A 26,840-nucleotide genomic window follows, 5' to 3' on the forward strand; every position below is an offset into this window, starting at 1 on the left:
TCCGGCCGCGCTCACACACACTCATACACGCACGCAAACGCGTGGCCGCCGCCAGGTCGGCAACTTTGTCGGGCGCTCCCAGCGGAGGTCCGCTTCCTCCTGTAGTAGTTGGGCGCAGGCCCCGCCTCCCAGCCGTGTTGTCAAACGGGCCGGGGTCTCGGATTGGTCCAGCCACTGGGACAACACCTGCTCGACTCCTTCATTCAAGTGACACCAGAGCTTCCAGGGATATTTGAGGCACCATCCCTGCCATTGCCGGGCACTCGCGGCGCTGCTAACGGCCTGGTCACATGCTCTCCAGAGAGCTACGGGAGGGCGCTGGGTAACCTCTATCTGAGCTGCGGCCGCGAGGAGGAGGGAAAAGGCGAGCAAGGAGGAAGAGTGGGAGGAGGAGGGGAAGCGGCCAAGCAGGAGGAAGAGGAGGAGGGGAGCACAAAGAATCCAGGTCTCCGGGCGGGAGGTTTACACCAAGAACCATGCGTGCCGAGCGGCTGGGCCAGTTCGTGACCCTGGCTTTGGTATTGGCCACCTTCGACCCGGCGCGGGGGACCGACGCCACCAACCCGCCAGAGGGTCCCCAAGACCGGGGCTCCCAGCAGAAAGGCCGCCTGTCCCTGCAGAACACAGGTAAGTGCGAGACAACACCGTGCACCCACGCAGCGCGGCCCGGGCTCTTTGCCCGGAACTGAGAGCCCACCTAGGGCCGCGCAAACTCTTGGGGTGGCGCGGGACATGCAAAGGAAAGCGCGAGGCTAGGCGAGACGCGGTCCGCGCCAGGCTCCGCGCGCTGGGAATCCGCACGTGCTGGCAGGGTGATGAAATGGTTGGAGCAGGACTTGTTGCTGTCCTCCCGGAGTCGAGGGTAAAAGAGGCAGCGCCTGACACGGCCAGTGCCGGCCCCAGAGTCCCCAGTCCGGGGCAAAGCTCCCCGCTCCATCCTGGCCGGCCCGCGGGAGGCAAGGAGGGTCTCCGGAGCCGGCCTGCGCCCTGTGCCCGGAGAACTTCTCTTCCCAGCCGCCAGCCGCGACAGGAACGCTTTGCCCCCTCCCCAAAAGATGCCCGACATCCAAGAACTTTGTAGGCGAGACCGATTGCATTGTGAACTTCCCCCTTGGGGGCATTGCTTTCCGGGGAGGGGTCGGGGGAGGTGGCGCAAAGCGTACCTCTGAGGTGCTGCCGCCTTCTCCCTCTCCAGGGCAGGTCAGCAGGCGCAGAAATGGTGACACGGCCCGAACCGTGCGCGGCGGCTGCTGCTCCACCGGCTCTCCGTTCACCGGCAAGCTGCCGAGCAGAGCCCGGCGTGCAGGGCACGGGGCTGGCCCTCTTCCCAGCTCCTGGGAGAGACAAGACAATCTGCCTGGAGCTCCTTCGCTTGGTGCCCGCCCCCCACCCCGCGCCGCCGCCTTTATTTGGGGGCCTGAAACCCAGCGGCAGCGTGCGTGCGCTCACCGCACGAGCAGGAATGCACGAGTGCCCATTAGGGACGCCCCGAGAGAGTGAATCGCCGCCCTGCGCGCTCCTGCCTGGCGCGCCGGGGCCGCGCGTGGGATCATCCGGGAGTCTCCCCCCTCCACGCGCGAGCGCCCGCACCCCCAGCCCGCCAGGGGCTCAGCCTCGGACCTGCGCCCACCCTTCCCCCTCTCCAGTGCTTTCCCTGAGAATTGAACGTTGATTCTCGGTAGTTGGTGACCTCAACAAATACACTCCCCTCATTCTCTCGGTCGATTTAATCTGAATGCGGATTATCTACTCGGACCCCGCCCTTCTTCCAAAATATACTTTCCCGATGTAATTTTGTGGTTGGCTTAAATCAGTGAATGGGGGGGGGGGTGGAAGGGACGGAAGAGAGTCTCTTGAACGCGGCAGCCTGACAGTTAACTCCCTCAGTCTATCCTTTTGGAGAGATGAATTAGGGCCACATTCTGCGAAGGAGGGCAGCAAACTCCCGGGTCGCGGGAATTTCTAGGGGATTAAGTGGTATCTCACACCGGATCTCTCTTTAAAAGGAGCCTCTAACTGCGACGATTGCGTTTCTGCAGGCTAGCCCCCATCTGACTCGATTCCTCAGCCTGCTAGCAACCGCAGCTCCTCTAGCCTGGTATTTTTAATGCTGATGGTTTGGAGGCGCTGCCTTAATAGGAATTTTGTTTTGATTTTTAGGTGTTGAATCATAAAGCTGAATTGAAACTGCTTTTTGGACTCTCGCGTTTGGGGGTCAGGAAGGAAATGGCTGTGATTTAGTAGCAGCGGCTTTGAGTTCCAAGTAGAGAAGGGTATTTCATTGATGAAGTACAGAAGGGAGAGAGCAAGCTAATCATTTAAAATCTTACTTGTGTCTGTGGGTTTAGAAAGCTGAAACTGCTTCTGCTTTCAAACTATTTCCACAAAGACTGGAAGAAGGGAAGGATGAAAAGTGGAGAGCTCAGACCTAAATTCTGATTGTGATTTTTGTAACATAGTTTGGGCTGATTTTTTTACAGATACAGTATTTACAAATACTGACATTTTCCTAAGTAGATTAAATGATGACATTTTCTTGCCCTAGCTTTTTAGATCCTGAAATAGTCATTTCTAACTTTATCTTCTTAAATTTTCTTTTAGTCATTACTAACTTTTATTTCAGCCGATCTCTCTGCATTCCCCAGTGTGGCTGAGAATTTTGTATATATTTGCATGTAATTCTCATTTTAGCGGAAATCCAACACTGTTTGGTCAACGCTGGCGATGTGGGGTGTGGTGTGTTTGAATGTTTCGAGAACAACTCTTGTGAGATTCGAGGCTTACATGGGATTTGCATGACTTTTCTGCACAACGCTGGAAAATTTGATGCCCAGGTAAACACCACATAGAGCACAAAATGTTTTAGGTTGGCGTTGCATGACTGAAATGTTCGTTGGAAGGACTTGTGAACAGGTTTCCTTAGCTGATGTTTTATGGTGTGTTTAGCGTTTGCAAGAGACGTTCTTGGTGCAGAGCAGGGGTTCTGCTCCCAGAACTGTCATATAGGTGAAAAAATCCTTCTCCACTCTTAAACTGTGTTGACACAGGCAGAGGGGGATGGAGAGCAAGTTGAACAATCATCTAAGGACTCTTAGCAGAGAACACAAAAGGCATAACAAATAATAAACGTCTTGTAAGGGGACACGCTATATCTGGCCCCCCAAAATTCCGTCTGCAAGGCCCATCACGTTAGAAACAGTAGGTTTGTGGGGGGAGGATAGGGACTCCAATTATGCATTCCAAGACCTGTTGTCACCTACTAGGGAAAAATCAATGAGACAGAAACTTCATAGAAACTCGTCATCTCCAATGGGTGTGTGAGCAGGCAACACGAATAATTCAGGACCTCCAGAATAAGAGACTCATTCCTTCAAAGGAGGAGACCCTCCTCTCCCACCCCAAGTGCCCTGAATGAGTCCGGCCCTGCAGAACCCTCTCACAACGCCTGACCCACTCCAGCCATCCTAGAGTCACCAGGGTGGAAACGGCCTAGCTGTTGCTTGGGGCAGGGCAAGACCCCAACAAGCTACCCTGTGATTCCAGTGCTAACAATCCAAATATGTTTCAGGTGGCAAGTGGCATCAGGCTCCCCTTCTTCATGTCTCCCCAGCCAATATATGTGCACTACAAACCCCTCTGTTGTTCTAGCTTGTCAGCTTCCTCTCCCATATCACTGGAGAGCAGGGACAACGTTTGGAGAAGGCCAACAGTTATGGTGTGACTTATGAAATGCCCCCCGTCAACCATCCACTGACATCCTGTAGACAGCCTGACAAAGCCATGCCTGGGAACCAGAAAGGGATGCGACAGGGCTGGCAGCCGAGGCTGTAGAGGATGTGGGGTGGCAGGGGGGGAACCAGAAACCAGGGAAGGAAAGAGTAGAACGTTTGAACTCCTCGAGGCTCCCTAATAAAGCATCTCTTCTGGATTAACTGGAATTAGGAAACGTAATAGGAAATCCGGAGGAAAGATGTGTATTTAAGGGCGATCCCACAGGATGTCAGGGAAGAATACCAAAACAGATTGCTGCAGCCCTCGAATAAATTAATCTTCCTTTTTCTCTCAACCAACAGGAGTATGTTCTCAAGTGAGAAGCAGCCCTTTTCAAGCTGGTTCCCAGCATGTGCCTACTTCATAAACTGGCACACCCTACCCTCCATCCTCTTTGGCTCCCACTGGAAAGTCAGAGCAAAAGGGGCCACGGGGAGGGGTTTTTCAGCAACCAGACACTATCTGTAGACATTTCAGTTGCTTCTAAAGGAAGAACTGAATTAAATATGCTGGCTGGCTTCCCACTTCCAACCTAAACCCGTTTTCTTTCTCCACTCAGCTACTTCCAGGCCTGTCTAAAAACAGAGGGGTGACCTCTCCAACCGCAGCTTGTTTCTATAGTAATGGGGGAATGGGGATCCCTAGGTAGGTATCCCACAATGCCTTTCTGCCCCGAGAGGTTGATAAGGGAGCTCAAGCCCCAGCCTGCCTCCACACCCCCAACAGCTGTCTCCTTTCTAGGATAAGAACAGTCTAATGGGGTTGCCAGGAAAGAGAACTGTGGGCCAGATGTATGCCTGGCTGCCTTAGCCACTCAGCGGCAGGGAGTGTGGGGGAGGGGCTGTCAGTTGGGCAGTTCAGACTCCAGATGCTGCCAGGCAGTGTGCCAGGCGGGCCTTTTAGAGGCAGTAATCCTAACAGTTTAAAGGAGTCGAATCGTTTTCAAAAAGGAAAAGAATGCTCCTGGAAGGACAGGAGGAGATATGAGTGTGGGTTGGGGGCAGTGGGAGGCCCTGAGGCACAGATAGCACCCAACCTTGATGTCACTCGTGGGGTCGGAGGAAAAAGCAATGGTGTGAGACTTGGATCAGCAAGCACCTTCTACTTGGGAAACACTCTCTGGCTGGGAGTTCGGGATTTACGTCTGGCCACATTCCCCTCATGTTCCAGAAAAGTTGCCACCAAACAGCCAACCCTGGGCTGCCTGGAGGCCAGACGGCCACGGAAGCCCCAGGACAAGGAAAACTAGTAGAGCAGCTGGGGAGGAAGGAGGCCGATTTGTTAGTCTCCCGAAGTAACATCCTTTTTGGCCAAATGCCGGAGGTATCATGTCACTCTAGACGTACCTCCTGACGTAGCGTCAGCCAGTCGCCTGCATGGACGCCGGTCTGAGGCAAGACCTTGGGGTTCAGCTGTCAAATAAAAATCCTGTGTAAGACCAAGAAGTGTGAGTGTCTAAGCTTCTGACAAGGACTTGTCTCTTCTGCCCCTCTCTCTCTTCTCTGTCCTCTCTGTTCTCAGGGCAAATCATTCATCAAAGATGCCTTGAAGTGTAAGGCCCACGCTCTGCGGCACAGATTCGGCTGCATAAGCCGGAAGTGCCCCGCCATTAAGGAAATGGTGTTCCAGTTACAACGGGAATGCTACCTCAAACACGATCTGTGCTCGGCCGCCCAGGAGAACACCCGGGTGATGGTGGAGATGATTCACTTCAAGGACTTGCTGCTGCACGAGTGAGTGCCGCCCCACAGGGGCCATGGGAAGGAGGGGCCCCCTTCTCAGGCTGGTGTTGGAGGAGTCTGAGGGGCTTGTTTGTGGAGGCCGAACTCCCATCATATGGGAAAGTTTGCACCCTACCTCAGAAAGCTGCGCTGACTCCCCTGGGAGGCGCTTTCCTGCTGGCCTTCAGGAAAGCGAAATAAATGTCCACCATTGGTTTCAAAAGCATAAGCAGTAGAAACAGAAAATACTGTTCTAGGCGTGAAATGTGTAGGATTTGGAAATACGCTTCACCTTCCCCTCAGCCCAGCTCCCCACAGTTCTCAGTATTCCAAGTGGCCGTGCAGATGCCCTAACAGACAGTGAGTGCTAACCACAGTGGCCGAGCATTTACCAAGTGCCAGGCATTGTGCTGGTGCTTTACGGGAATCTTTGACCGGATCCTCACAGCAGCCCTGCGAGCAAGGTGCCATTCTCATGTCCATTTTACAGATCAGAAAACTGAGATTCACTGAAGTACAGGTCATACAGACAATGAGAGGCAAAACCCCAGTCAAGAACCAGGCAGTCCAGCTCCAGAGACTTAAAGGCCAAGAGCTGAGAGCAATAGCCTTTTTTCCTGCCTCCATGGCCCTCCTTTCCCTCACCTTCTCTAACACATTAATGCCCTCCCAGAGAAAACACAAGACCCATGTCAAAAACTTTAATCGGCTAAACACCTTTTTGCCAAAGTAGGTAAATATGACCTTGCTTATTCAAAGACTTGCAATTCAGTAATAAACCCTGGACATCTTATTCCAAAAAAAAAAAAAAAAAAAAAACACCTCATCTGTAGGATCCTAAACTTTGCAAAGTGATAAAGGGTGTGGTGCACAGGTGCTCTGACGTGAAGCATGGGCGGTAGGTCACGATGGCGCCTTCCTCGGAGACCAAGGGCAGAAAGCAGGCCACTAGTGGAGCAGACCGCTACAAGGCACCGCCAGCCTGGTGGCACCATTGGTCTTTACACAGTGACTCACGGGGCCGGATCAGTACAGTTTTATGAACTCTTGCTCCTCAGCTGGAGCCATGGCCTTCCCCCAGCTGTGCCACTAAGCTGGCCACTAGCCCCATACACACACACCCTGCTTAGATCACAGGGGACAACAGCCATCGCCCACCACGTTCCACCGGGTTATGAGCGTCTTAGGTATCTTGCAACAGCCCCGGTGCAGTGTTAGAATTCGAAGATTCACTGTGAATCTTGGCAGCTCTTGCCAAGCGCAAAGTAATGTCTTCCCCTTAGTCATACTAATGCCCGATAAGATAGTTATCACTCTTCCCGATAAGAGTTATCACTCTTCCAAGTACCTGTAAAGAAACAGCAACAATAGCTTCTATAACAATAATGATAACAGCTATCATTTTGGGAGTGGGCCAGGCCCTGGGCTGGGGACTTAACCTGCACAATCTCACTGATCGTTCCCAGTAGGGCTGCAAGGTAGAGACTACTGCCCCCACCCCACAGAGGAGAAAAGGGCAGCTAGGAGTTTCAAGACCTGGCTCTGAGGTCTGATCCCTACCATCCAGCTTGGGAGCTGGCAATGTGTACGACCGAAGCTGGTTATCAGGAACAGACATGAAACCTCCATGCCTCTGACCTCCTCTCTCCCTACTAGACCTGCTAAAGGCTCCCTGGCCCCCAGATGTAGCAGGCGTTCTTCCCCTTTCTCAATTACACCCCCGTTACACAGGGAGAGCCCTGTAAAATTCCATTCCTTCAAGCTGCCCCTGAAATGCCCCATGGCTGAGAGAATCCTGAAGCTCTTTGTCCTCGGTCCGCTGTCATCCACTGTAGTTCCTTGGCCTCGAGAGGGGGTGATGGGCGTGAGTTTGCAAGTCAGTGATATATTCCTGGAGTGCAAGAAGACTTTGTCTTCTTCTAGATTAGAGAAAAGTCTTCTTCGGGAAAACTGAAGGTTTTGAAGGGTTTTTTGCTCCCTCTGGAATTTAAGAAGGGATAAAGCACTGTAGCTTTTCTGGTACCTCCTCCATGGAAACATGGCCCATCGGGCCATGAGATTTTTACTTCCCGAGGGCTCCTCGCATCATTTAGAATGAACATGTAGCCCTCCACCCCAGCCCACTCTGGGAATGCAGGTGACTCACCCCGTAAGTTAGCCTGGGCCTCTTGTAAGAACACTCACTGTGCCTGCGCACAAGTCCTCTTTCCTCTTGCTAAGCTGGCCCCTCCAGGCAGTGGGTCTCACCTAACCCCACCTTCCCCAGAACCCCACTACCTTCCTTCTGAAGCCGTGACTATGCAGTGCATCCACTGGAACCTTGAGCTGAATTGATGGCGTTGTTCTTTAACTGTCTTCACTGATTTGGGTACAGAAGATCCCGTCGGTCCCCAAACATCAGGAAGACCATTTAAGAATGCATGGCATTGGTCACAGATAAGAAAATGAGAACCGAATTTGCTTTTCCCTTTAGAGAAGAGGAAATCATAGTCGCTCCAGAATCCACATCTCCCCCATTCCTCAACCCAATCCCTAGCCACCCCCAAACACTCCGGTCTGGTTAAAGTGGCTCCCTTCAAGCTCTCCGCTTCCCTGTGTTCCTCTCACCCCTTCCCGCCCCACTTTCTCCACATCAACTGCCTTGGCTACCACACACCCTGTCACTGGGTGCTGGCAGCCTCCAGGCACGTCCCCCTCCAAGTATTTTTAAAAATCCTTTAGCCTTGCTGACACCCAGTTGAGAAAGCTGGGCTTTGTCATTAGACACGGGCTGAGCTTGCAGCCTGAGAGGGCACCATGCCAGCTCAAAACACAGCTTAGATTAACACACACCCCTCCCCATGGCTCACAGCTTTCTCCTCCAGAGAGAGCGCCAAAGGCAGGAGAGAGTGTGGACTAGTCCAGCCTTCTCGGATCCGCCTTGGGGTTCTGAGAGTCATCTGGCAGGCAGACTGCCCTGGCAAAGGAGGCCAGGAGGCAGTCCGTACATTCCCGAGAGAGCCCTCCCCTTCCTCTGGGGAGAGAAACTCAAAGAAGAGCATCGGGCTAGTCCCAAAAAGACAGATTCTCAGCCCCCGCGATGTGCTCATGTCGCCCCGGGGTGGGGGGTAGGGGTACAAATCAGGCACTGAAATCCTGACACTGCTGTAGCAGATATACTCCGTGACCTTGAGCTCCCTGAGGCAGTCAGTTGCTAGTTGTCAAAAGATGGAAGGAAACAAATACGCGGGCAGCATTTCTTCTGTGTTGCCCCATGGCCCCATCTCGCAGCCCGAGAAGAGGAGTGTTATCACTGTCCTTGTCACTATTAGGGGCCTGCCTTAGAGAGTTTAAGCACCCTGTCCATCAGCCATGCACAGACTCTCTGACTCCAAAGGCATCAAGTAGGCCTTAAAAGGCAGCTTGATCTCTATCAGGCAGAACATTCCTCTTCTCTGCTCTCAGCCGAGCTCTAGGCCTTCCCAGCCTAGAAGCTTCCAAAAACTACTTTCTCCTCTCCCCCGCCCTGCCCCCACCACCAGCCATCTCCATTTTTACATCCATGACATGAGGACAGTTCAACTACAACTTGAGGACTAACTCATAAAAATGGCAGTGAAGTACTTCACAAGTCCGAAAACACAGTCTGCTCTTCTGCCTAGCAACCACTGCCAACTTGCAAAGAGAAGATGAAGTGGGCTAACAGGCAGCTGCCCAGGTGGGTCCAGGCTCACAGAGGAAAAAGTCTTGTTCCTTCTTACAAATGACCTCACATTCCACAGTGATTTCCCTGCCCAAGGTGATGGCCCAGAGCTGCAGTGGTCAGATATATCCAGAAAATTCGCTAGCCAAGGATGCTAAAGAACGCTGGTTAGCCACATGAAGCATCCTTCGCCCTCCTGGGGTATCTCAGAAGGCCAGTGAGCTGTAAGAAGGGCGCAGTGAGTGGGCCATGAGAGCCCATTGCTGGGGACACCTCCTACCAGATGGGCCCTTAAAGAGCAGGCACGGGGTTCCTGCCTGCGGCACACACCTCCCACCCCCACGAGGGCATGATGTGGTCATTCTCCCTCCGGCACTTTTCCCAAAGACCCAGGGCAGCTGGATGGCCTGAGCAAGAACCGGGTGTGTGTATTTCAGATTGCTGGCCCTCATCCCCACACCTAGGCCCCTTGCGGCCAGCCCTCACCTCCAGTTCCAGGCAAGCCCAGACTAGAAGAATAGAGGTGCTTGGATAGCCACTCCCCCTCTTCAACCTTTAGTACCAGGAAAAGGGGGAGCTCCATGGGAAGTGACTTCACAGGGTGGTGGTCTGCCTCCCACCTTTCTCCACCTGTTCCAGACTCCTCTGAGTACAGAGGGAAGCACACCCATACCTTCCAAAGACTCCCTTCTTCATCATGAGCCCAAACCAGGGGCAAACACAGACATGGGGAAACGGTTTCTTGGGAGCCTCACTTAGAGAAGACTTACCCGGGAGAGTGGCACCAAGCGCAAAGCCAGCCAGCCCTACTGACACCACATGGCAGGAGGGCGACGTGGAGCTCTCCAGCCCCAAATCTTTGACCGCTCCTCCTCCCCTGCCAAAGAGATTCCTCGGTTTGGTGTTTCCAACCCATCACCATTTGCCTCTTATCCACTGGCCCCCAAAACACTTCAGATACTCCTCCCACTGAAACCTTCTAGCTGGCATGCCCAAAACATGCCCAGAGCTCTGCAACACTGCCTTTCAACACTCACACAGCTGCCCTACCTGGCATTCTCACCCACCTTCCTCAGACGCTCTTCTTTTATCAAACACACCTGCAAATTGTGACCAGTCCTTTTCCTGGTGGTAGGCTCAGTCACCTGCCTCTCTCCGATGCCTGGCATGGGGTCTGGGAGGTAATGGCCATCTAGTAAATAGTGGCTGAGACCGGCGCTCCTTAGGGTATGGATAACGGCTTGAAGCAATTCCTGAAAGCTCTTTCCCCAAACTAAAGGGCAGCCAGGCCTCGGCCATATGTCGCTTGCCTGGTATCCTCACTGCCCTCTGCGACCTGCTCGGGGCTGGTTCCATTCCCTTTCTCTCTGCTCTCCACCTCTAGGCCGTACGTGGACCTGGTGAACTTGCTGCTGACCTGCGGCGAGGAGGTGAAGGAGGCTGTCACGCACAGCGTCCAGGCGCAGTGTGAGCAAAACTGGGGGAGCCTTTGCTCCATCCTGAGCTTCTGCACCTCAGCCATCCAGAGGCCCCCCACGGTGCCCCCTGAGCGCCAGCTCCCCGCGGACAGAGCCAAGCTTTCCAGGGCCCACCACGGGGAGGCAGGTCACCACCTCTCGGAGCCCAGTAGTCGGGAGACCAGCCGAGGTGCCAAGGGCGAGCGAGGTGGCAAAAGCCACCCAAACGCCCATGCCCGGGGCCGAGCAGCCGGCCACGGGGGCCAGGGAACTTCTGGAAGCAACGAGTGGGAGGAGGAACGGTCTGAGTATTCTGATATCCGGAGGTGAAACGAGAGGCCTGGCCGGGAAATCTTTCCTCCATGCCGTCCATTTTCTTCTCTATGGACATTCCAAAACATTTGCCATTAAAGAGGGGGGATGTCTCACACAGGATTTGGTGAGGATTGCGGACTTGATGAAGGTGTGTGCTAGCGGAACGAACAGGTGAGGTGGCGGCGGCCTAGGCGGCAGCGAGGTCTCAGCTGTGCCCTGGGGGGTTCCACACTTGCACATCCTGAAGTGAGCGCGCCACGCGGCCTCCTTGCAACTTTGTCTTCTTTCCATCCGTGGAGCCACTGGGCGGCGGCCTGCGGTCTGCTCTGCTGTGGGGGAGGTGGGCCGGGGACGGGCGGGGGGTCGGCAGGCCTGCCGGACTGGACCTCACACTCGGTGCTGGGCCCCGGCCTCGCAGCTTCTGGTGATGTCTTGGCGGAGGGCGGGCTAGGTCCGGACGCAGGAGTGAATGTGAAAACCGCGCTGGGAGTCAGAAGGGTGGAGAGGAGACGGGGGCTGTGTGGGTGCTTGGTGCCAAACAGAAGTTTGGTTTCTTGCATGGGACCTTGAGGTTTGGAGCTGCTGGGGATGGGGAGGGCAAGGGTTCTAAGTGTCATTTCTGAGCCATTGTTCTGTCTGGGGGACCATGTGCAAGGGAGTGGTCCCTGTGTGTTTGTATATTAACCACTGCTTCGAATCTCTATTTCACTTTTTTATTTATCCAGTTACATCTACATACCTGTCGTCTAAATAAATGGCTTTCAAACAAAGCAACTGGGTCATTAAAACCAGCTCAAAGGAAAAAGAAATACAGCCCATCTTTTGGGGCTGATTTTTTTTTTCTTTTAGGTGCTCTTTTAAAAGGAATCAAAGAGCAATGTAGCCGAGCGTCTGCCGGCCTGGCGTGGGCTCGCAGCCGCTCAGGGCAAACCACACCCCTGGAGGAAAATGCACACGAAAGGAGTGCATTTGACAGAGTTTTCCTTAGCGTTTTGTTACCCCACCTTGACCCTCAGCCAAGATCCAGAAAACCCGTTACCTGACGCCCTGAGGCCAAGTCCGAAACGGGGGGGCTTCTCGGTGTGCAGGATGGAAAGGGGGAGAAGAGAGCCAAGATGGCTGTGATTTCCAGCAGGGAAGGCTGACCTTTTACATAAATGGAGGAGACCGCCAGGAAGCACTGAGGGACAGGATTTTCCAGATCCGGATTGGAAATGTAGCAACGAAGAAAAGAGTCAGAGTGGACAAAAGAAAGGCAGAGGGGAGGGACAGAACTAAGAATCCAAGGCAAGGAGGGAGAGGACTGTAACAAAGGGTCAGCGGTGGGGCTCTTGTGGGTGTGCAGAACGTTCCATAGATAGGCCTTTTCTTTCTCACCTACTGGGTTATCATATTAAATTCTCCTCTCTTGCAGCCAGTACTCAAGCAGGAGGCCGGTATTAGAAGGAGTAGACAGGTGTTCTGGGCTGGTTCCTTCTAGAGCAGTGGTCAGCAAACTTTCTCTGTAAAGGTCCAGGTAGTAAATTACACTATTTTCTGTTTGGCGGGTCGTGTGTTTTCTGTCGCAGCTACTCCGCTCTGCCGCTGCGCGGGAAAGCAGGCATACACAGACAACGGGTCACCAACAGGCCTGGCTCCGCGCCAGTAAAACTGCATTTAACAGGTGCCCACCTGGATCTGGCTCTTGGGCCTGAGTTTTCTGATGCCCATTCTAGTAAGTTGGCAAAAAAGGAAGCATCCTCCATTTATATCAGCTTATAGCTCTCCCTCAAAGCAAGCTGAGGCCAGAGATAAAGGAGCTAAATTTATCTACTTTACAATAATTTGTTCCAGGGAATGCCCTTACCCAAAACCCAGCTAGTATTTATATACCCCAAACCCAATCTCATCAGTGCCAGGATATGGTGCTGGAAAGTCAGCTCCCCAATCTTTCGTGATCCACGTTAGGAAGAAACCATTTGGGTGTGGGGGGGAAAGGGGACAAAACGCTGGGAGAAGCACCTAGAAAGAGCTAGAGCTGCAGAAAGCAGAAGATATGGTGCACTTAATCCAGCTCTGGCCTCGGGGAGAGGAGGACCGGTGTGTCAGACTCTGCCATGGGAACCAAACGTAAACCATGGCTGGCTCATGCCATGGGCCACTGCAGCACGTTGACTGTTTCACTTACATCACTCAAAAGCTGAAGCAATAACATTCTCCCGCGTTGCTGGGTCAGCTGTTCATTTGTTCGCCGGCTCCTGGGCTCGATGTGTGAAAGGCATCACTTTTATATTTTCCTCAGTGTAAATGTTTTATGTGTTCGCCTACTGATGTCCCATTTGTTGCTTCTATTGTAAATATTTGTCATTTGTATTTATTATCTCAGTGTTTTCCCCCGAGGCATAAAATTGCTTACTGTGTCCATTTGAACCCCTTCACTGATCTCTGTTGTATATTTTTATACCACTAGTGTGTTGCTTCTCAAAGTCAAGTAGACCTCATTTCATTCTGGTTCTTAATGTTTTGAAGCATACAATAGTATTTATTGCAAAGGTTCTTTGGCTCGAAACGGAGTAAAGTCCAAATTCCTGTAAGAGTTGAGAGGCATTTGTACAATCTAAAATGTAAGCAGAGTGGTCATTAAAAATAGACACTCGACTTGGGCTTCATACTTCATACAAATTTACTCATGAGCCTTCCTTTAAGGAAGGATGTGGATTTCCAAATAAAGATACGATGTTTATTTTGAGCTTTGCATCTTAACAAGATGATCTGAACACCTCTCCTTTGTATCAATAAATAGCGCTGTTCTTCTGAAAGGGGAGGACCAACCTTGTACAGCAAAATGCTGACACCTGAAACCAAATAAATAGCAAACACCAGCCGAGAGCTGTAGTCATACTTAGATACACACACACACACACACACACAAAGAGAGAGAAATTTAAACTTGAACCAAGTAAAAGTCTTTGCTAGAACAACATGAAAAAACAATGCTACCAGAGCCCATTTCCTAAGGAAGAACCACCTCATCTGATCTCAGAATTGGCACCCCGGGAGCTTGTTAAGTCATCATGTCTGTTTCTGTTATGGATTTAGGCAGCAGGACCTGGGCATTGTCACATGGCATTATTTTTCTCCATTCATTAATAAAGATTTTAAATAAACGGCTTTCCCTTGAGTAGCATTATTGTCTGAGAGCGCTTTGGACAGCCAGCGCGTCGGGGGAATGGCAGTGCGCAAGCGAGTTTTGAGTCTGTTTAAAATGCTGGAAGCTCAGTTTACAGGAAGGGACACCAGGTAAAAACGACCATCCTGGGTTTCTCCTCCATTAGAGGGACTCGGTCCAAAACACTGCCTGAGTCACCAAGACAAAGCGGAAAATGGACTCCATGCAGCCTGGCTGCAGGCGTCACCCCCCAAGCCATGAGGGACGTCCTCACAGCGCCCTCTGCTCTCCCCTGGTAGTCTCCCCTGTAGCCTGGCCACACTTTCCTTCAGACTGAACCTGTGGCAGATGCCACCAGCATGACAGCTCAGTGGCCTGGCACCAGCAGGGAAGCTCACTGCCTCCTCCCCAGTTCATCCTCGCCACAGCAAAACAGAGCCGGAGGCCCTGGTTTCCCACGGTGTCCCATTCCACATATATCCTCTCACTCTGACCACGTCCTACGAGTACTGGGTATTATCCCCATTTTACAGGCGAAGAAACTGAGATAGGGAAAGGTGAAGCAGCTGATCTCAAACCAAACCATGTGGCTAGTGAGCCGGGGGCGGGGGTTGCAGGCAAACCCAGATCTCTGACTCTAACCCCACCTGCTTTCCCCCACTTCAGCCTTAGAATCTCCACATTTGATTTATTCTTAATTTAAACCAATCAGTATTATTCCTATTTTACACGAGGCTTAGAGAAAGAATAATTATACTCTTACATTTATAGCACCTCCGAGGAGCTCTGCTTTAGAATAGAAAGGCAAATTGTTGCCCTCACCTTTCCTCTCTGCAAAGGCTCAAATCTTGGTTCAGATAAGGGAGAGCAGGAGAATCATGGAGTCTCATCACTTTGCTGTGCCCGTCGGTAATTGTTCTAAAGGTTCTCAGGTGCGGCTGAGGGAAGCTTTGGGGAGCAGCTGGCCTGTGTGAATACCTGGCTAGAGCTCTCTCTGCGGAGCCCACCCAGTGGCCAGTTCTGCTGCGAAGCCAGCCTCCCCCGAAATCATCACCACCGTCACCACCCTCCTCACGACACCTGTGGCTTCTTGTGAATCTATCATGGGCCCCCCCATGCTCTTTACAGGCATTATTTCTGAACCCCATTTTGCACGTGGAGAAACTGAGGCTCAAAGGCATCTTAACACGCCTGGAGCTCGTCCAAGGCCAGCGAGCTCTAGAGGTGGCATGCCACCCCACCCCAGGGTTCATTCTGCTCAGTCTTACTTGCACCATCTCCCCCAGGGGTGTGAAAAGGTGGGTGAAACACACCACATTCCAACACAGCAGCTGGCTCCCCACAAGCCTTGGGCCGCTCCAATGCATCAGTGCAGGAATTATTAGACTGTGGGAGGAAGAAGGCAGAAGGGCTTCCAAGTATGCTGGTATTTAAGCAAAGTTTCCAAAGGAAGCTGGAGCTGCGCGCCCCAAAATCTGGAGACAGAAATCTGAATTTGTTCTAAAGTCAACAAAGGAGAAAGCCCCCTGCTGAGGAGGGGACAAGGCTTGGCCAGAGAACAGGTTTCATGTGAAATTATTTTTTTGTGGGCAGAGAAGAGAAGAAAAGAGCAACAGAAGCCTTGGGCTAGGAGTAATGCGTTGCTGCTTGCATAAGCGGCTCAGCTTTTCTCACTCCCCCAAAAGAACACACACACACAAAATCACTCCCCAAAGAGAATGGAAAAAAAAAAACCCACAAAGCCAACCTAAGCTGATGCATGAACTGGGCCCCACCAGGATGAACCCCGACACTTGCTCAACAGAACCCAAGCCTCGTGGCCCCTGAGTGCACTCTCCCAGCCACCGTGTAACGTCTGCCCAGGCGAACTGAAACTGGGAGGGACAAGAAAAGCTCCCCCAAGAATTGCTCAGAGGCAGGGCCATTGTTCACAAGGTGCAGAGGAAAAGCAGCTGGTTCCATTTTTCCTTAGATAGTTCCCAGGATTTTTTTATGGTTCTTCAAGTGAAGGGAAGTGCCCACGTACAGGAGGAGCGGGCTGCTAATGAGGATGGGGACCGTCGGCCCTCCTGAGTCCGGACTAATACTCAGCAAAGGACGGAGGCTTCCAAAGATGGCTTTGCACAGGATAGATGATCTGGCCCTACAATTCTGCCCCAGGGGTTTACTGCTATGTTGACAAGCTCTCTCTGAAACTGAGTAAATTAAAACCATCACTTTCTTTTGCCCACCGTTTTGTGGGTCAGAAATTTAGAAAGGGCTCAGTTAGGTGGTCGGTTTCTTATCCACACGGCATCCGCTGGGGCCACCAGGGCTGATGGGTCCCCTTCCCTTGTGGCCCCTTCAGAATGGTGACTCCGTGGCTCCTGGCCTCTCTCTCTTGTCTTTCCATGTGGCCCCTCGTCCCCCAAGACTTCTCAAAGCATGGCTCCCTCAGGGTGACAGACACTGACGGGCTGCCCTAAGAGAACTTAGAGAATGCTGCACACATTCTTCAACTCCAAACTAGGATTTTTATTTCATCCTTGGTATCATAACAACCACAGGACCTGAATGCCGTGAGAGAAGAGACCACATCACTTGTACACAGTTTCATGTTTGCCCAGCAGCCAGCCATTGCACAGAGCGAATGAATTACTGAATGAATGAGTGAATGTCTAAAAGAGTGCCAAGTTGTCAAATCGGATAAATTTCAACTCACTTCTCAAGTAAATATGACCTTCTGTCCTTGTAAGGGGCATCCACATGGCATCAAAATTGAACATCCCTGAGGATCCTGTAATTTTGGAATCAGGAGTCTAGACAGGAATGTGGATCTTCCTTGTCTTGCACTAGGTAAATCTCTCTCTCTCTCTCTCTCTCTATAATAACAGCAGAAAAAATAAATCAGGACCAAGATTTTGGTAAATCAGTTAAACTTTCTTCAGCCACAAAATAAGGAAACTAACAGCTCCCCTGCCTCCCTCACAGGGGTGGGTGAGGATAAAATAGCCGAAATGTGCAAGAGTCACAATACATAGGAAATGCTTTGAAGACCATGAACTGTCCTGTAAACGGTGGGTATTATTTCTCCCTCATTTTGGAAGGCTCCCCCCTACAGCCCAGAGTACAGATGAGAAGAGCTACCCAACCTTTCCACTGTCCTGGTGGTTCTTTTTTTTTTTTTTTTTTAAGATTTTATTTATTTATTTGGCACAGAGAGAGAGAGACAGCTAGAGAGGGAACACAAGCAGTGGGAGTGGGAGAGGGAGAAGCAGGCTCCCCACTGAGCAGACAGCCCAATCCCAGGACCCTGAGATCACGACCTGAGCCGAAGGCAGATGCTTAACAACTGAGCCACCCAGGCGCCCCTGTCCTGGTGGTTCTACAAGGCAGCTACGATGACTTTCATGGCCAGGACTGGGATGCAGGGTAGCCGCACAGGGTGGGAACCTGCCTGAACCAGGCATGAGGGTCCGAGGCCAACCAGCAACCAGGTGGGGACCCTGAGCAAGGCCTGGCCCCTCTCTAGATGCGACAGTGGCTGCTGACCAGCTCCCTGAAGCCGCACCTCCTGCCAGACATGAGCTCCAAGGGGAGCTCTGAGCGGCAGGCTCGGCCAGGCAGTGGCAGGACCATGCTAGGGAGCAGAGGCCTTCCTGCCAGGCTCTGTCTGCAAACCTCAAGGCAGGGTACCCACAGAAAAGCCTGTTCATACACCTCCTTAATGAGAAAGGAAAGCAGAGGCTGACAGAGATGAGGGAGAGAAGAGATTCAGGGCCAGGGCCCACTCCGCTCTGCTCCGTGCCAAGGCTCCTAAGAGTTTGACATTTGGAAAAGATCTGGCCTCATGGAGCCAAGGATTTGGGACAGGGCTCCTTCCGGCTCCCGGGAGTGTCAAGAAGAAGAGAAGGAGGAGGAGGAAAATGACTCAGCTGAAATGAAGAGAAATGTATTTTTAAAAAGCGAAACGATGAAAGGCACAAAGGAACAAAATGGAGCCGCAGGATGGGGTCCAAATGCCTTCTCAGATGAAGTGGGACGAATCTGCAACAAGCTCGAGAGCTCACTAGGGCTTCCAAACCAAGAATAACACCACGAAAATGAAGAGAGTCTTTGGGGCCGGCCAGGTCTGTGGTCCCCAGGGGCTGGTGCCCACCTCTGCAGGAGGGATGCTGAAAGCCACCCAGCAGGTCGGAAGCTTCTCCACACTTTTGATTCGGACAATGGAATGAGTTCTGTGACAGAGGAGTCGGGGACAAAGGTGACCTGGGGCTCCGGTGCCGGGGGCTGGAGTGCCCTAGGACTCCTCCCTCGCTCTCTTACATCCACAAAACCATCAGGGGCACCGCAAGGGAAGGGGATGGAAGGAGGCACCCTCCTCAGAGGCTGACACACTCCCTCCCCTCCGACAGCCAAGGTCAGATGACCCCGATTGCAAAAGCTTCATCTTGAAATATTCAGTGGAGAACAAGCATGATAATGAGAAGAGATAGGAGAAGAGAAGCCCAGATCTGCATCTCCCTTCCCCCGGGTCATCCGGTAAGTGCTGGGTTCACAAGGGGGTTCCGCCTCCTCCCAGGCATGGAACTGGGTGGAAACTCATATTTCCAGAAAAGGGGAAGTTGGGAGGAAGAGTTCAGCTCAGTATGGGCTAAGAACTGTAACCCCTCACAGGGTCTGTCACTCCTGCCACTGTTTTAAGGCTCTGCCAGCCTCCTCTTACACAGGGCTTCCTGTCACTGGGGAAACCATCCACGGGTGTCTTCCTGGGAGGGTGCAGAAGCCAGTCTGGCAGGGAGCAGGATACAGAGGAAGACCCCGGGAGGGGTCAGCGGATCAGCAGATCAGAGCCCACTGCCCCAGCTGTCCCGGAGCGAGTCCTCCCCTGCCCCTTGGGAGAAAATGCCCTGATCATATCCCCTACATTCATACAGAAAATAGGAAACCAGCAGAGAATACCTGCCCTCCCCCGAGACCCTACATCATCCCAAAATCTTTAAGAAGAGAAGCCATTCCTCTGACCCATTCAAACAACTACCAGCATGGGAAGGGGACTTGGGGACTGAGGGTGGGAGGCCCTCTGGCCTCCTAGTGGCTGTGGCTCTGCAGAGGAAATGGGCCAGCTGCCCTCTGAAGGCCCTTCCCTGCTGGGCATGAATGTCCTGGGAGTCTTCTACCAGCCTCTGGGTTTCTACAAAGACACCCACAGGCAGAGACAGAAGTAACCTCCATACATATGTTTCCAGGGCCTGGGGCCTCAGAAGCTGTGTCTTGTAGGGGAAGCAGAGATGTAATTGAACGTGCCAGAGATTTGTTGGGAAAAGGCTGGGAGGGATCAGGTAGAACAGGCTGGAGCTGGAGCCGGCAGGCAGAGCCTCAGACCACAGTGCAGGCCTGACACCTGCAAAGGGGGAGGAGGAAGGAGGGCTGGGTGAGACTGCAGTGATGCTCTGAGAAAGTGACAGTCAGGGTATGGGACCGCAGGGCGAGGCGTGCCGCTAGAGGAGGGCTGCGTTGAGCAGGAATGGCCAGCTCTGTCCCCTACCCCCGTGTGGTCAGTCATTGCTGAGAGCAGCCTGGGGGGAGGGTGGCTTAGCCTGGATGCTGTGATGGGCCCCAAAGGAGAGAGAGGTGGAGGCTGAGCTGCCCACACTGTACAGCAGGGAGAGCTGAGCAGCGTGTTCCTGCCGTGACTTCATGGCCCACACTTTTTAAAACAGCTTTGAGTAGGGCACTATACTCAGTCCTTGAGCATGGTCCTACCCAAGCCCAGCCCTTGGGCAAGAGGCTCCACGGGTTATTGTGAGAAATGAATAAGAGAATGAATATAAGAGTAATTTTCAAACGAGAAGACCCACACTAGAGGTTCACAAAATTGTGGCTTACAGGTCAAATATTGCCTGTACGTGTATTTGGTTTGACTCACGTGTTGATTTTTTTAAAAGCCAAATTAGCAGCCAGCAAGTACAAGCCATAAAAATCCAGATTTCCAGCTTCTCTTCAAGAATAAAAAACATCCACCAATCCCAAGTCTTCTTTTCAGTTTACCACAGTCCTTACCACTCCCTGTTGTCTTACACCCTACCTGTTGCACTAACATACTTGATGAGCCTGGCCCCCGCAGACTACCTGCCTACACTCATGGATGCATCCAAGCCATTCACGGTCATTCCATTTCTTATGGGTATATAAAGAGGCACATTCAGAAAACCTAAACAGAGTGCCAGGAAATTAAAATACAAGCAAGAAAAACAATAAAACAACTGGGAGATCAATTTGGGAAAATCCCTCAGGAAGAGTTGAATTATGGAGGAAAAAATATAAGAAAGGAGATCGGTCTCGGAGACTTAACATCCAAAGAGCAGGAATTCCAGAATAAGGGAAGAGAGGAAATAGTAGGGAGAAAAGAAACAGTACTGAAGGACATGCCTTGTCAGACTGAAAAGGCCTAAGGAAGACCCAAGACAGTGAATGAAAAACTGCCCCACAAGTGCATTTTTGTGACATTTCTAAACTCCTAGGAATAAAGGAGAAAAATCCCAGAAGCTTCTAAGAAACAGGGGGAGGAGTTACATAAAAAGAATCAAGAATCAGCATGGCCCCGGACTTCTCAAAACTTCTTGAAGTTTTAGAAGCCAGAAGACAAAGGAGCAAGGCTTCAGCATGCTGAGGGAAGTAATTCTACACCCAGTCCGATCATCAATTAAGTGGGAGTACAATCCAGATATTTTATAAAACATGCAAAGTCTCCAAAAATTTCCTTCTCAAATATTCTTCCCCAGGAAGCTCCCGGAGGCTGTGCTCCACCAGAATGAGGGAGTAAAGTGAGAACAAAGACATAATCAGATCCAGGAAGCAGAGATCTAGCACAGGAGAAAGGGAAGGGACTTCCCAGGATGACCATAAGAAGGGTCCAGGGGAAGCAGAGCAGGGGACTGAGGGGACTGCAGGTGACCACTTCATGGTACTGTCAGGGGGCTTAGGGGTGAGTTAGCGATGGTTAAATTAGTTACAAGAAACTAAGCAAACCAAAAATGAGCAAAAGACTTGAACAGGCATTTGACAAAAGAAGATGTCCAAATAGCTAATAAGCACATGAAAAAGACACCAACAACATTAGTCATTGGGAAAATTCAAATTAAGGCCACAAGGAGAATCACTGTCCACCCAGAAGAATTGACAAATTAAGAACGACAGACAATCCCAAGTGCTGAGAAAGTGGTGAAGCAACCGGCCCTTTCATATGCTGCACCTGGGGGCACAAATGGTGCCTTATGACCACTCTGGAAAACTCCTACAGGTAAACATCTATCCATCCTATGGCTGCAACCCCACTCCTAGGAACATGTCTACAGAAATGAGTACATAGAGCCAGAAAAATACTAGTACGAGAATATTCAGAGTAGCTTTATGTGTAACTGCCAAAAACTGGAACCAGCCCAAATGTCCACAGATAAACAAAGTGTGATATTTCCAGCCAAGAACTTCCACTCAGCATTAAAAAGGAATGAATGACTGAGACACACAGTCACACGGATGAATCTTTAAAACATGAGAAGGGTAAGAAGCCAGTCAAAAAAGAATACACGCGGGATGAGTCTAGTGATAGAAGGTTAAAAACAGGAAAAACGAGTCTATGGAGTTGAAATTCAAAATAGTGGTTATCTCTTGCGGGGAGGAGGCAGGGACAGGCGGGTGCTAAATGACAGGGGCACGAGGGAACTTTCTGGGATGTCATAGGTCTGATGTATCGTATGTGAAAGTCGTTAAGCCGGACACTTGAGGTATTTACGTTTTACTACATGTGATTTATTCCTCAATAAAGTCTTGAAAGGAATCTAAACAAATCAAAAAGAGGCATCATTAATTCCATGAAAAGTAAAAAGTTATATTTAAAAAGAAAATGTAATCGTGGCACACTCCCTGTAGTACAGACTGAGCTCAGCTATAAACAGCAATTACCTGGTGGTGATAATAGATAAATACACGACCTATGGATTCAACCAGAAGCCATACTGGCTGGATAGGCAGGAGGGCAGTGTGTATGGGAGGGTAGCTGAGGGTTAGGGGATGAGAAAAGAGAGCTAAATTCAAATATTTCGTAGTAGGGAGTCATAGATAATGTCTAAAATCAAATAAAGACATAGCAGCGAGGCAGGTTATCCAGACATCTGGAGGAAAATACTGGAAGAAAGAGCTAAAGGACAGCAAGTGGTCGTTGGTGGGGAGGGGTGGGGCAGGTAATTTGGATCTGCTAGAATTGGGTTTGGCAGAAGGAAACAGAAACACAAAACAAAATCCCTTCATTAAACCAGAAATGCATTTCTGTGCCAGGTAAAAGTCTGAAGATCAGTAACTCAGGGCAGCTCCACAAAGTTCTCAAAGACTCTGGCTCCCTTTTCTTGTTACTATTCCACACACACGGCCTCTGGTTTCAAGATCACGTTATAGTTCAACACGACTGCTCCAGCTCCAGCCATCAAATCCATATTCCTGCCAGCAGGATGGAAAAAGGGTGCATCCCCATTGTCTTTTCAGGATGTTCCCCTGGCGTGACCACACAACACTTCTGTGTAAATTTCACTGGCCAGAACTAAGTCCCATGGTCACTCCTCGTTGTAAGGAAGGCTGGAAAAAAATCATCTCTATTCTGGAAAGCCATGTGCCAGCGATGGAAAAAGGAGTCTCTGCCAATAGAACTTGTGTTTAAAATTTTTAACTATATATAGGTACTACTTAGCTAAAAGTTAAAATCTAAAAGAAAAGAAATAGCACAAGCAGCCATCAGTCCTGTAAAGAGTGGTTTTGCTTGGTGGCCCAGCATGGCAGGCTCATTGGTCCTGAGGACACACCCGGGCAGGTGGCTGAAAACACCTCGTGAGAGCAGGCATGGCATCTCGGGCCCCTGGCCAGGGCCCAGCGCCCAGAACCAGGCCCGCAGAAGGATCCCCGAGAAGCTAGCCTGATGAAGAGAAGGCACTGGGTGGCGCACACGAGGTAATAACCTACCGCCCGACCGAGCGACTGCTTGACAACAACCTTGCCAGGAGCCCCAAGCTCCTGAAATCTTTCCTCAACTTCCACATCTAGACCGGTGCTCGAAAAAGAGAGAGTTGCACAGTGCCCTGGAAAGATGGAAATTGTTATTCCTCCTTTACAGATAAAGAAAGAGACGCCCAGAAGTTAAGCAACTTCCCCAGGTCACCACAGCAGTTGCCGAGACTTGACCTCAGGAATCCCCCAGACCGAGTCCTGATTTCTCTCCTCCACGAGACAGGCGCTCCTCCAAGGGGCCTGGCGGCCACCCGCAGCTTTTGGATTCTCTGCAGGGCCACATCAGGCCTGTCAATAAGTCACAAGAAGCAGTGACTCATCTGAAGACAAGATAAACAACAGGGAGGCCCGGTGGGATGAGAGGCCCTGTTTCCTAGGAAGCTGCATTCTGCAGGGCTGCAAGAGTACACAGTCGGCCAGCAGGAACCCCTTCTGCAAACACCAGCGCAGCAGTCTGCAGACAAAGAGAAAATGCTGCTGTACCAGAAACGCGCGGCCTAGCTGGGAGCTGCCGAGTTATTTCAATCCTGAAAAGGGCTTTTGTCGAGCCTGGGCTATGAGCCTGAGCATATAGATTTCTAAGCCTTTCCCTTCCAATTTTTCCAAAACCAGAAGAGAAGGTCATTCTCTGCTGCTTTAAGGAGAGTTATCCGCTGCCTCCCGTCCGAGGATCTCAACATGTTTCACCAACATTTCTAGGTAAAACTGCAGACCCCACGAGTGACTTTGGGACAGTCATTTCCTCTCCCTGAACCCCAGGTCTGGGGGAGAAGCAGATGGTTCTCAGGGAGACGGAGGCAATTTGGCAGAGGGCAGAAAGAGCTTACTGCCCCCCCTCCCAGAACCCACCTTGGCCAGATCTGTCTGGATGCAATGGGCCCCTGCCGTCAGGGAGAACCTGGTAGACAGAAATAAGCAGAGGGCAAGGCGGAGCATGTAGAAGCCAGCAGGAGGGACCCAGGCCAGGGCTCAACACCTGCAGAGACCCAGGTCAAGGCAGGACCCCACGCCCAGGAAGAATCCCCTATGGGGCAAGAGATCCAGGGAGGAGGCAGTCAAGGCTTGGTCATCAGGAAACAGGCCTGCTGAGCTCCAGGTCAGAGCAAGGTGATATAATGCTGACTCAGCCAGAGAGACCTTAGAGAATTTTCACACTCCCTGACAGGTCATGGGATCAATGCCTGGGTCTGCCACTGAGGCAGCTTCCAAAGTTCACAGGCTACGGGACTGGGAGCCTGGGAGGCAATTCAGGCTGCCCGGCTCCCCACCTCCTTCCCTTTGTTTACAGGTCCCCCTTCTCCAAATCATCAGAGGCTAAGCAAGGGACCTCCAAACCAGCCCTGAGACCATGACAGCAGCCAGGACAAAGCCCCTGCTCCTGCATCACCCCTTCCTGGACTCCTCCGGCTTGAATGGGCCTTCCTAATGCATGAGTTTTCTCTCTGACCCAATTCAAATGTTCTATTGTTATTTTCAAGTGACTTACCCTCACTCCACCCCACCACCCAGCACAATGCCATTTACTCAGAAGAGTCCGGTAAGTATCTTTGGGTTTGACATGACTTGACAATAATCTAGTCATGGGGCACCTGGGTGGCACAGCGGTTGGGCGTCTGCCTTCGGCTCAGGGCGTGATCCCGGCGTTATGGGATCGAGCCCCACATCAGGCTCCTCCGCTATGAGCCTGCTTCTTCCTCTCCCACTCCCCCTGCTTGTGTTCCCTCTCTCACTGGCTGTCTCTATCTCTGTCGAATAAATAAATAAAATCTTAAAAAAAAAAAAAGGAAAAGAATCTAGTCATGGAATTTTAAAAAGAACTGTATGAGAAAATGAGAATACATAAATAAGCACGAAATGATGCCATGCAAAGAAAAGTTGTAAATTCTGAGGAAGTATTGAAAATATAAGTGAATCAGAAAGAGGAGCCATTGATCTTAGAGAAGGTGAGTTTTGAAACAGCCTGTAGGAGAAGGAGAATTTGGACTTATACAGTAGAGTAATTTTGGTTCAAGCAACAGCGATCTAGTTCAATGTAGCTTAAGCCCAATAAGAAAATAAAAAGGGAGGGAGGGAGGGAGGGAGGGAGGGAGGGGAGAGAAGGGATGAAAGAGAAAAGAATAGGGCCACTGTATTGCTCAGGCGATGGGATGTAGGCACGGCTAGATCCAGGTGCTCGAATGATAGGTTATCAGGAAACTGCCTCTCTCCATTCTGCTCTCCTCTGTGTTGGCTTCATTCCAAGGCAGGCTACCTCAAAGGTGGCTTCCTAGACTTAGACCTTACAGTTTTGTCACCCCCTAGGAAGAGAGCAGGTAGTTGAGAGGGATTTAAAAAAAAAAATACTGTGGTTGTAAAGAAATTACAGGGGTGGATTTGCTTCAGCTTCAGCTTCGCCTGGAGTATCCTCACTAAGACATGTGTCCTTAGTTTACCTTGGGACACAGACTCACCCCTGCAGCCAGCAAGGTGTGGCGCTCTGATTGGCTAGGCTGAGTCACGGGCTCACCCCGGGAATCATGGAGGAAGGCCAGCCCCACCCTAATCATGGGTAGGAGATTTCCCCAAAGGAAGTCAAGACGCCGCTACCAAAGAGAAAGGGGAATGGACACTAGGCAGCAAAGCTCAGCAAGAACCCTACAGGCACAAGCAGCGGAGTGATGGGAGGCTGGGTGGACTTCACACTAATGGTTCCTGCATCTGGAGTCCAACATTCCATCTAATGACTCCCCTCCCTTTAAGGCAGTCATAGGAAGGTACCCAGCTCCCTGCCTCCCCACAGGAGAGTCCCAAGTGAAAGCCGAAGTTCCAGAAGAGAGCTTGGGGCTCCCAGAGCCGGGACAGATCTGCCCCACTCCCCTCCCCCGCCCTTGCGCCCCGCCACCTGCTCTGGCCAAGACTGCCAGCTGTGGAGTCTCCCCCCCACCAGCAGGGAGGCCTGCAGGTGTCCAAAGGCGGCCCGGAGGCCCGGAGCCCACACCTGCATCCTCTGCGGCCACCAGACCCCACCAGGGCCCTCCCAGCAGCAGGCACACGGATGCTCCCATGTCTTTCCAGCAGAGCGCATGCCTCCGGGAGCCCAGAGGAGGGCATCAGCAGTTCTCGCTCTGCCATTCCCTTACACATTTTTAACCTCCTGGACGAAAGAATTCAATCTGGCTTGTCTGCCTCTCCCCACAGACCTCAGAATCCAGCCGGAGCCAGTATGTCACACTTCCTGCAGCAGCCCAGGGGTCAGGAGTTCACCCGCTGAACCACTGCCTGGGGAGTGGGGGTCTTAATAAGCATTACATCCTCCCCCAAAGCTCCAACAGCTGTGTCCCCCCCCCCCCCCCCCCCCCCCCCCCCCCCGGGGAGAANCCGCCGCCCTCGCTCTGAAGGGAAGAGACCAAATAAAGCAGCAGGGGGAATTACGTGTGCAGAAAAGCTCAGCCTGGGATTCCGAGTCCAAAGGTCAGACTCTCGGTCAGGACTTCGAGCAGGTCATTTTTTGGTTTCTGCCTCAGTTTTCCCATTGGTAAAATGGGGCTGAAAAAGATCATTTCAAGGAAGTGAGCCAGGCTTTGATACAGTTCTCCATCCAGGTTCTGCTGGGTGGGACTTTCTAGAACTTTCTAGACTCCCAACCCCACCTTAGGAGAGAGAACCGCAGTCTGGCCCAGCTTGCATCTTCAGTTCTCGGTCTACGCAGGGCACTGGATAAAGCAGAAATC

The 26,840-nt window shown here is 51.6% G+C and overlaps 1 protein-coding gene and 2 long non-coding RNA genes across 8 annotated transcripts in view; 2 read left to right on the forward strand and 1 right to left on the reverse strand.

Moving 5' to 3' along the window:
• Window positions 1-1,832, reverse strand: part of LOC105236564 — a 154,728-nt gene extending 152,896 nt beyond the window's left edge. For 5 of the 6 annotated variants that reach the window (XR_004624201.1, XR_002142202.2, XR_004624200.1 and 2 more), the window contains exon 1: window positions 1,164-1,832. This is a non-coding gene — a long non-coding RNA (uncharacterized LOC105236564). The remainder of the gene's footprint in view (window positions 1-1,163) is intronic. The other variant, XR_004624204.1, reaches the window with a different exon arrangement.
• On the forward strand, window positions 208-14,096 carry STC2 (stanniocalcin 2). The gene is made up of 4 exons (XM_002916926.4): window positions 208-627; window positions 2,692-2,834; window positions 5,293-5,504; window positions 10,559-14,096. The coding sequence occupies exons 1-4, from the start codon at window positions 477-479 to the stop codon at window positions 10,959-10,961; spliced, it is 909 nt and encodes a 302-aa protein (XP_002916972.1). The 5' UTR covers window positions 208-476; the 3' UTR covers window positions 10,962-14,096.
• Window positions 14,097-17,705: 3,609 nt separating this feature from the next.
• Window positions 17,706-24,511, forward strand: LOC117801557. The gene is made up of 3 exons (XR_004624205.1): window positions 17,706-18,337; window positions 18,489-18,615; window positions 24,419-24,511. It is a non-coding gene; the product is annotated as an uncharacterized LOC117801557 (long non-coding RNA).
• The last annotated feature ends 2,329 nt before the right edge of the window (window positions 24,512-26,840 follow it).

The sequence above is a fragment of the Ailuropoda melanoleuca genome, chromosome 3, assembly GCF_002007445.2.
Source record: "Ailuropoda melanoleuca isolate Jingjing chromosome 3, ASM200744v2, whole genome shotgun sequence".
NCBI classification, from domain to species: Eukaryota; Metazoa; Chordata; class Mammalia; order Carnivora; family Ursidae; genus Ailuropoda; species Ailuropoda melanoleuca.

Bases quoted from the DNA above. Each gene is read 5' to 3' on its own strand.
- STC2 (XM_002916926.4), top strand. From the start codon at position 477: ATGCGTGCCGAGCGGCTGGGCCAGTTCGTGACCCTGGCTTTGGTATTG. The intron at 628-2,691 runs GTAAGTGCGAGA...TTCTCATTTTAG, and splicing joins CCTGTCCCTGCAGAACACAG to CGGAAATCCAACACTGTTTG. The intron at 2,835-5,292 runs GTAAACACCACA...CTCTGTTCTCAG, and splicing joins CTGGAAAATTTGATGCCCAG to GGCAAATCATTCATCAAAGA.